This window comes from Hibiscus syriacus, unplaced genomic scaffold (assembly GCF_006381635.1).
Source record: "Hibiscus syriacus cultivar Baekdansim isolate YM2019G1 unplaced genomic scaffold, ASM638163v2 tig00110548_pilon, whole genome shotgun sequence".
NCBI lineage: Eukaryota > Viridiplantae > Streptophyta > Magnoliopsida > Malvales > Malvaceae > Hibiscus > Hibiscus syriacus.
Genome location: NW_024062775.1, coordinates 4920296 through 4930707, shown reverse-complemented (window position 1 = coordinate 4930707; position 10412 = coordinate 4920296). Strand labels below are relative to the sequence as shown.

At 32.1% G+C, this 10412-nt stretch overlaps 1 protein-coding gene across 1 annotated transcript; it reads left to right on the top strand.

Moving 5' to 3' along the window:
• Positions 1 to 5154: 5154 nt before the first annotated feature.
• On the top strand, positions 5155 to 7801 carry LOC120130495 (glutamine synthetase cytosolic isozyme 1-like). The gene is made up of 12 exons (XM_039147731.1): positions 5155 to 5351; positions 5706 to 5745; positions 5820 to 5923; positions 6033 to 6081; positions 6160 to 6266; positions 6364 to 6451; positions 6560 to 6688; positions 6768 to 6842; positions 6940 to 7031; positions 7109 to 7268; positions 7359 to 7577; positions 7630 to 7801. The coding sequence occupies exons 1-11, from the start codon at positions 5170 to 5172 to the stop codon at positions 7509 to 7511; spliced, it is 1179 nt and encodes a 392-aa protein (XP_039003662.1). The 5' UTR covers positions 5155 to 5169; the 3' UTR covers positions 7512 to 7577; positions 7630 to 7801.
• The last annotated feature ends 2611 nt before the right edge of the window (positions 7802 to 10412 follow it).

Here is a 10412-nt window from a genome sequence, read left to right as displayed (position 1 = left end):
CAACCTTGAATTTAGAAACCCGAAATTAAGCTCATTTTTCTATCAAGCACCATTCTTTTTGACTTTGGTTGATTTTCTACAATTTTTCCTCAAACCAAAAAGTAAGACAAGATCCTTAGCATACCAAGGGTTATAGGATAAGTTTGAAACATATTAGAAGTCAAAAGGGGTAGATAAATATGTTCTTACCAACTCTTGAAGCTATGGAGACTTGGAGGAAAGAAGAAGAAGGGAAATGAAGAAGAATAAATTAAGAAGAGGAGATGGAATGAGAACCCACATCCAAAACACAAATAAAAACCCTAAAATCATATTCCAAAATCTTCAATGGTCTAATTACACTTTTGGTCCTTTGTATTTTATCTTATATTCAAAAATCCCTTTTTTATGACTGAGAGGGCCCCAAAGCCAACCCAATTAAGCCTAAAAACTTAATTTATAATTTTACATGGTCCACTTACCTCTCGGGTAAACGTGAAACTACTAACTCATAATTGGGGTGTTACACCAAGTGCAATGTTGTTTCAATTTATATTTCTTCCATCAGATGGTGTCACATATCATTATCTGATTGAAGGAACAAATATAAATTAAATTAGTAAAAGCCCTCCAATGATATCATAACATGTGTCATCATATAATTGAAGGATTAAATATATTGAATTAATTTAAAATTATGACAGATTTGATAAATTGTGTAAGTAATAAGGACTAAATGTAAATTATATCAATTTTATTAACTGTCACGTCAACACTTAATGATGTTTGAAATGAAAATGGGCTATTTTTAAATGGTCACTGGTATAGTTTACCCTAAATAAGAATAGGTAAACTACATGGGTGGCCACTAAATTATTGTTCATTTTTATTTTAACCATTGACGTTTCAATTCGATCAATAAGACCCAACTATTATATTATATGTCACGTTACTAAAACAATGACATGACATATAACATATTACTTAAAATGGTGATGTAACATATACTATATCATCTAAAATGAGAACATGACATGTACCACATCACTCAAATTAAGCATATGATATGTGTCTTGTTACCAATTAAACATGTGTGAAAATATTTGTTATATTTTAACCTAAATTATAATTTGATAGATTTTAGTCTAATTATAGTGGTAGAAGATTATTTAGTATTATAGTCTATTTAATAAATAAATATGTATTTGATGAGAGAATTTTTATTAAATAAAAATGGGTAAACTACATTGATGACCACTAAAACTATTACCTATTTTTTATTTTGACCATTGACATTTCAATTGGATCAATCAAACCACCCAACTATTTAAATGATAGCCATTGACCGTTAATTTTTAGCAGAAGTGTCACGTGTCACTATATGATTAAAGGGTTAATTTAATTAATTTTAATATTTTAATTAAATAGATTTTCTTACCAATAAGGTGGTGACGTGTGTAGAAGTGAGATTAAGGTGATTCAAACCAAGGGCCCTTCATGTCCCTAGGCACGCCTTTGCCACTAAGCCAAGCCATCCTTTCAGTTTTAAATTGCACAACTTTTTTTATACATTATATTTGAGATTATTTCACGCATATATATATATATATATATATTTAAATCATTAAAATAAATCTAATAAATAAAATTATATTTCATATATATATATATATATATAATTGTAGTTAATGTAAGACTTAAAAATAAAAATGAGTTTAATATTTTAATTTTTAAATTAAATTATTTTATTTTGTGATTTGGATTATCAAAATAATTTTAATATAACTTTATTTTTAATATAATTTATATATTATTATTTAAAAAAATTAAAAAGTAATTTAAATAAAATTTTAAACTCATTTTTATTTTTAAGTCTTACATTAACTACAATTTAATATATATATGAAATATAATTTATTTATTAGATTTGTTTTAATAATTTAATATATATGCGTGTGTATGTGTGTAAAATAATCTCAAACACAATATATAAAAGATTATTTAAAATCAAATGAATGATTTAGCCTAGTGACAAATGCATGCTTCAATACCCTTGGGGTCCTTGGTTTGAATCCCCTCAAACTCACTTTTAATCTTATATGTTTTTCCTTTATAGTGATATGTGGCACATCTTGATTGGATGTTAAATTTATTTAATTGAATTAAAATAGTGACTGAATTAATAGAATGTGTAAATATTAAGGACTAAATATATAATAATATCAATTTTATTAATTGTCATATCACCACCTCCGTGAAAAATTAACGGCCAATGGCTTGATTGAAACATTTAAATAGTTGGGTGGTCTGATTGATCAAATCGAAACATCAGTGGTCAAAATGAAAATAGACAATAGTTTAGTGGTCACCCTTGTACTTTACCCAATAAAAATTCTTAATGATCAAATATTTGACTCTAAAAGGAGGAAACATATTTTAGTATTAATAAATTAAAAAAGAAAATTATTTGAGAGACAAAAATTTTTTATAGTCTATACAACTTTAGGGGTTTATATTGCAGAAATGAATTTTATAAGGATATTGATATAGTGACATGAGATATTTAGTGTTTTAATATAGATGTCATATTTTAGGATACATGAGAAATCACGTATATGTGCCCTTCATGATCTCTATGCTTATAATGAATTATTATTATTTTTGTTCGTAGAGATAAACAATGTTGAATCACGTTAAATCATATCCATTGTGCATGTTCCTCATGAATTATTATGCAACATAACCATAGTACACTCCTAGGGCCTATGGTTATATATCAGCCATATTTTAATATTTTAAATTTATTAGTTTTGGCTCATATTTAATAAAATATACTCAATATTTAAATTTGGTTCGAATTTGGATCGAGTATCAATCGAGTTAAGTCTAAGAATATCGTCAATTCAAATTTTTTTTGGGCTCAAGTTGAACTTCAATTTTTTATTTCGACTTCGAATTAAATTCAACAATTTTAAGTTCTCAAACTTTCGAATCTAATCAAGTTCAACTTTAAACTTTTAAAATCGATTCAAACTTGTTTGGATCCCTAATGCTTGTAACCATGGTGCGAAGATCATATGCAGTGTTTGGGAGAATAAAATCCATGAAATTATCGGAATTAGGTTCTCCTAAACATCAACCATCCACGTGGCTGGATAACGGATAAAAGCACAAAGATGGGTGGTTATGTTTTTGGCACTAGATACCCGAAACTACTACCCCTACACACTGTCTTCCAAACAAGGCAAAACAACATTGCTCTATCATTTCATATATTATTATAATCATTATTATTATAATTATTATTATAAAACAATTTTTAAGTATAAGAGTAACTATTAATAATATTAATAAATAATGATTGAAGAGGAGAGGCGTGGTATGTGATGCCAGGATTAGACAAAGCACCACAATTAAATTAAAATCTTAAGATTCTTGAATATTCAATTTCAAATGTTAATAACTTAAAAGAATTCAAAGGTTTAATCATCTATTGCCTCATACACACATTTCATTATTATTATTATTATTATTATTTTAAAAAAACATTTGGACCAAAGGGTTGATTCAAGTGGTAAATAATTTAATATTGCTTAAGTTGGTCTCGAGTTCGAATAATTGTATATGCATAAAATTTTCGTTGAAAGACTCGTAAACTAAAATTAGGTGTACGGCGTGAATCGATTCGAATTATAAGACGAAATCCTGAAACGGAGAGGAAAAAAACATTTAGGACATTTAGGACTTGTCTTTTCACATAATCAAAACAATAGCATTTTATCCTTGTAGACAAAGCCAAGCTAAGCTTATAATATATATAAAAAAAATGTATTTGACAAAGTTGTCAACTTTGCAAATTGCAATTCAAGTCCATTCTAATAATATATAATCACATTTATATTTTATTGTTGGTGGTGATAAATACTAATATATGAGCATAATTAAAAGGGGGAAAATACATCACATGTTATTGAATTGTGTGATCTTTTTAGTCATTAAATTTTTCAAAATATTCTAAAATGGTCATCAATTTATCAAACTATTCTAAAATGGTCATCAATATATCAAACTATTCTAAAATGGGCATCAATTTATCAAACTATTCTAAAATGGTCACTAGCTTAGCTGATCAAACCATTGTCAAATAGTTACTAAACGTATCAAAATTTATTGTTATTTATAACATCACAGGGACCATTATGTAATATGTTTATATATTTTATGATTATTTTCAATGACTAAGAAAATAATTTGGCATAATTCAATAACTTCTAAAACACTTTATCCAATAAAAAATAATCATTATATTATATTTATATAATATGAAGTGACAATTATAGGTGAGAAGATTCCAGTTTTGCCAACCGTATTATCGTATTTGTAAACTGTGGGTCCACTACTAAACGTTTTGATAAAGGTAAAAATAAAGTGTAAATTAAGGTTTTTTTGTTGGGTAGTCAAATTAGAGGTAGGGTGTGCAAAACTACCCGATTCGGTTGATTCGATCCGTCGATTTATTGATTCGGACTTAAAATTATTGTGTAATTTTTTTAAAAAATTTATCCGGTCGGGTCGAGTACCCGACCCGAGAAATATCGGGTCGGGTCCGAGTCATAAAATCTAGTTTTTTCGGATACTCGGTTACCTGAGTACCCGGTTAGTTTTTATTATATATATAATATAATATAATATAATATAATGAATTATTTATATTATGAATTATTAGATTTTGTATTTCAAACTTTTAAATTTTATGTTCGGATATTAGAGTATGTAATTCGAAGTTTCGAACAATTAAATTTTTGCATATTTTTTAAAATTAATAATTTAAAAATGAAAAATAAAAAAATTGGGTACCCGTAACATCCGGGTCAAGGCACGGACCAAGAAATCACCAACCCGAAAGTTTTGGATACCTAAAAATCGAGTACTCGAAAATCCGAACACCCGAATTTGCACACCCCTGTGCCTAAAGCCTAGGCATCATTAAGACATATACTAATAGTAACAAAATAACACAAAGTACCTCGCTATGAGAAATTATTTGATGAACTTAGTTTATTATGTTATTTATAGTCTTATTGAATGAGATTTATAAATTTTAAAATAAATTTTAAATAATTATATGAAACAAATTGTAAAGCAACCGCAATCATCAGTTCGCAGTTGCCAACTTCACTATAAAAGGCAATGCAGGAAGCAACCATCTTCCCACTGTGTCTTTGTATTTTCTTCTCTGTTTGCGAAAGAAAAGCAATCTCTTTGTTTCAATCTTTATTTGCTCGGAGAAGAACCAATATGTCGATGCTTACAGATCTTGTTAACCTTAATCTCTCCGACTGCACTGACAAAATCATTGCTGAATACATATGGTCGGTATCTTCTTCACCTTTCATGAAAAAAAAATCATTTCTTTTCCGTTTCATATACCTCATAAACATGCTTGACTTAGTGTTACCGCCATCGAGTGTTTTTAGTTTGTTTTTCTTCATGAACTTGTTTCAACAATGTTTCACTCTTTTACTGTGCTGAGTTCAAAATATCTGCTGCTGGTCATCTAAATGAGGATGGGTTGGGTTTTGCTTTTGATTATCATCTTGTTTTGGTTGTTGAATAGCTTATCAAATAATATCCAGACTCACTTTTCTTATGGTTTCAACTTTTTCCCCTGCTTTTGTTCACTAGTAATGGAACTTTTGTTTTTTTATTCTATATTCGTTGAATAGGGTGGGTGGATCCGGCATGGACCTCAGAAGCAAAGCCAGGGTAATTGGTTTTGCCTCTTTCTGAATTTTTTTTCCTTTTCAATACTTTCTAATAGGACAGTGTATACGTTTCAGACCCTTTCTGGCCCTGTTAACGATCCTTCAAAGCTCCCCAAGTGGAACTATGACGGTTCCAGCACCAGTCAAGCACCGGGAGAAGATAGTGAAGTCATCTTATAGTATGTTTTTTTTCTTCTCTGGGTTTCATATGTTTTCTCTCTTTTTCTTTTTCTGCTGATATATTGATGGATTTCTGTTCTTATTTATGTCTTCAATGAAATGGAATAGTCCTCAAGCTATCTTCAAAGACCCATTCAGGAGGGGAAACAATATCCTTGTAAGTTCTGTTTCTATTTCTGGGCTAAAAAATGGAAATTGTTTGAGTGTTGATTTGTGCATGATTGATTGAGTTCAGGTGATGTGCGATGCTTACACGCCAGCTGGTGACCCCATTCCCACAAACAAGAGATGCAACGCTGCCAAGATATTTAGCCATCCCGATGTTGCCGCTGAAGAGCCCTGGTATTTTCTATTTCTATTGACAGGGTCCAAATCTTTGAACTATTTGAAAACTGTGATTTAATGTTGATATGCTTTGAATCCGAATGAGAGCAAACAGGTTTGGAATTGAGCAAGAATATACCTTGTTGCAGAAAGATGTTAAATGGCCGATTGGATGGCCTCTTGGTGGCTATCCCGGACCTCAGGTACTCCTTTCTTTCGAACCGATCCAGACCGAAGATCGAGCTATCGGTTATCGGTTTATAACATTAATAATTTCGAATATTGTAGTGATGATTTGTTTTTCGGGACAGGGTCCTTACTATTGTGGTGTTGGTGTGGACAAAGCCTACGGCCGTGACATTGTGGACTCTCACTACAAAGCTTGTTTATATGCTGGAATCAGTATCAGTGGCACCAATGGAGAAGTGATGCCGGGACAGGTAGAACTACCGTATGATGCTCTTTTTACTTTTCTCGGTTATTATGTTTAAAGCTTAGTCTATCTTCGTTTCTTTACAGTGGGAATTTCAAGTTGGTCCGGCAGTCGGCATCTCTGCCGGAGATGAACTGTGGGTTGCGCGTTACATTTTGGAGGTAATGTTGCGGTTAAGATTATCGAGTCCGTTACTCGATTCAGGTGTGATTGTTGGATACAAGTATTGTTGTTTTGATCTCGGTTTCTGAATTACAGAGGATTACTGAGATTGCCGGAGTGGTGCTGTCCTTTGATCCTAAGCCAATCCAGGGAGACTGGAATGGTGCCGGCGCTCACACAAATTACAGGTTCCATTTGAATCTATTTTGGGAAGTTAATGGAACAACTGATTATAATTAAGTGCTTGTTTCATATGGTGTTTCAGTACAAAGTCAATGAGAAGTGATGGAGGTTACATGATTATCAAGAAAGCAATTGAAAAGCTTGGACTAAGGCACAAAGAACACATTGCTGCCTATGGAGAAGGCAACGAGCGCCGTCTAACCGGCCGGCACGAGACCGCCGACATCAACACTTTCTTATGGGTGAAAAATTGAAACCATCATCGACATCATAATACTATCCAGTCTGCATAATTCTAATTTTCTCTGATTTGCATCCCAAATCTGAAATAGGGTGTTGCAAACCGTGGGGCATCGATTCGTGTCGGCCGAGACACCGAGAAAGACGGGAAAGGGTATTTCGAGGACAGGAGGCCAGCTTCGAACATGGATCCATATGTCGTGACTTCCATGATTGCACAAACCACCATCCTGTGGAAACCATGAGGGCATAGGAAGCTCCATGTTTGAAATGTTCTATTTCCATGGTACAAAAAAAAGGAAAGAGCTTAGGCTTCTTTTCCCTTGTAGGACATAATCATTTTCATTGCACTTTAGTATTTAGGTTTTGTTGTCATTTTCACGGGGAATCCTTTCAAGTTGAGGGTAGCAAGGTTGTTTCTACTGCTATTATGGTTATCTTGTGTTAAATAAATGAGAAGGCTTATTATGTTATTAATAATGTAGGGGCTTGACCCCCCTGAAATGGAAAATTTATAATTTGAGTCCCTTTAAAATTTCAAATTTTTATGTTAATACTGAAGACACCAAATTTCGTCCTTTAATATTATATAATATGTTTACATTATATATCATATTATATAATATATTTTATTATATATGTTACACACATTTACATTTGTTCACATTTTGATAGGCCCCAAAATCAAATAAACAACCTAACAGTGGCCCAACAAGATCCAAACACGCGACCCATCAGCTGGCCCGCTCCAAGTCAGACCCGATGAAGGCTAGGGTTTCCAGAACCCTAGCAAGCTGCCTCACCTCAACACCTCATCCCTCAGCGCCGCAGGGAACCTCCCATGCCTGAGTTTCACTGTCGCACGTCTCACCACCAGCAACCCCGCAACATCCAGCGAAAGAAAAGAAGACCACAAGCATAAGTGTTATACTAAAAATGAAACACTCAATCGAGTCTAAAAATAGGACTTTTCAGTCCTATAAATTGATGTAAATTTGCACCCTGTAACACACAATAGACAAGAATACTAGGCCCAAAATACTAGCAGTAATCGACCGAATCACTCGAAGCATTGTAACGTTTTCGAAAGAAATAAAAAGGTAAAATTTGTTACCTTACTCGCTTCATCGCCCTTGCATGCTTATTTTTCCGATTTGAAAACTCAAACGCCGATGAATGGAGGGGATATTTTTTTGAAGCATTTTTGTTAGATCTACAACCCCTCGAAGCACTTCTTAAAAAGCAACCGTGGTTTTTTAAAACCACACGAGAGGAACTCTCGGAAAAACCAATTTTTTTATGATTTGCCGCCTTAGGTGGTCGGAGTCTGGGTTCATGCGAGAACCCAACTGTGTTCATCTCTCGGATGAACAAACCAGAGGAAAATATGAAGGGTGGAGGGCTGTAGCGAGAGAGAAGAGAGCAAATGAATGAAAATTAAAAAAATTTAACTTTTATAGTTGGCCCACGCTCGACCCGAACGTCAACCCGATGGGTCTTCTTGACCCGCGTGTTTCTGCACATTAAAGGGTAAACTACACATTTGGTCCCTCGTTCTTTAAATCCTTTAATTTTACCCCTCTCTTCGATATAAAATCTGAATTTATTCTTAAATTGATCCTTAAATTTTGCTTTCTTTTCAATTTAGTCCTTTTATTTTTATCTTGATATTATTTCTTGTTTTATTATTTTTTTTCTTATTATTTATTACTTTTATTATTTATTTTCTTTTTTTTTTGTTTTGTTTATATGCTATTATATATACATATCTTTTTATATTGTTATCTATTCTTATTATTATTACTATTATTATTTTCTTACATATACCCATATATTTATATTTTCCCCTATTTTCTTTTATTCTTTATTTAATATTTTTTTACATTTATATATATATATATATATATTATATTTTATTATTTCTAGAAGGTATTTATATATATATGGTATTTTTATTTATCGGTTTATTAATATTCTAGTATATGTATATGTATATATTTTGTATTCATTTATGTGTGATATATATTATTTTGACTAGTATTTTCTTTATTTTTTCTATTTTACTTATCTTTGTTTTCATTTTTCCCTGATTTTCTTTTTCTTTATTTTTTTATATTTATTTTCTTTACTTTATTTATTTTACTTACTAGTTTATCTTTACTTTATTCTTTTTTGACCATTTTTTTGTTTTCTTAATTATTTTTTTATCTAATCCGTTTTTTTTACTCTTTTAAGGATGATTTCTAAATCAATCTAAGGTAAGTAACTTGGGTCGTTACTTTTACCTTTTCATTTAAAGTTACAATTTTTCTTAACTTAAGACAATTGAAAATTACGTAGTACCGAAAGGGCAGTTCAAGGTGCTAACCCTTCTATGTCTGTAACCGACTCCCGAATCTGATACATCTTTGTAAGATGCAGATCAGGTAAGAAATAAGGTATTCGATCAACCCATTTGTTTTCACATAAATTATCGGTGGCGACTCCAATTCGTTTAATCTAAGTCGAAGCCCAATTTCGGGCCCACCCGAAAGACGGTTCTGACAGCTTGGCGACTCCACTGGGGACATGTAAGTGAGTCAGACTAAGGTAATTTCCAGTTGACTTTTTAACGAAAAGGGTAAGTTTGAATTTTAAGGTAACATTTTGATCCTTATTGTTTATTTTTTATTATATTTTCGAGTAAATAGTTGTACTAACCGTTTTCTAATGATTTTAGCCTTCCAAACTCGATTTTGTCCTCTAAGGCTCTATATCTGAGCTCTGAACCCTATTTTAAGTGGGGGTGAAAGCGACACCTTCATGTGAATTTATTCACCGTGCGGGCCTAGCAAGTAGCCTTCGGGATTCATATACCTTATGTCTTCGTGTGAATTAATCACCGTGCGGGCATAAGGGAATGTATCATCTCAAGTTTAACTTAGTCCACACAAGCATGTGATGGGTTTAGGACTAAGGGTCTGGCAGACCCAAGGGGGCACCGGCAAGGAGAACTCGAGTACCGTTTTTTAGAACCTAAATCGGGAGACTATGGAGAAATATAGCCTACTCTAAAACCCCATTTCAAACCCTATGACATTTTACCCTAACCATTTACTAACCTTTTGCCTTTGTGTTTATTTTCTTAGAATTTGCATCATAACAAG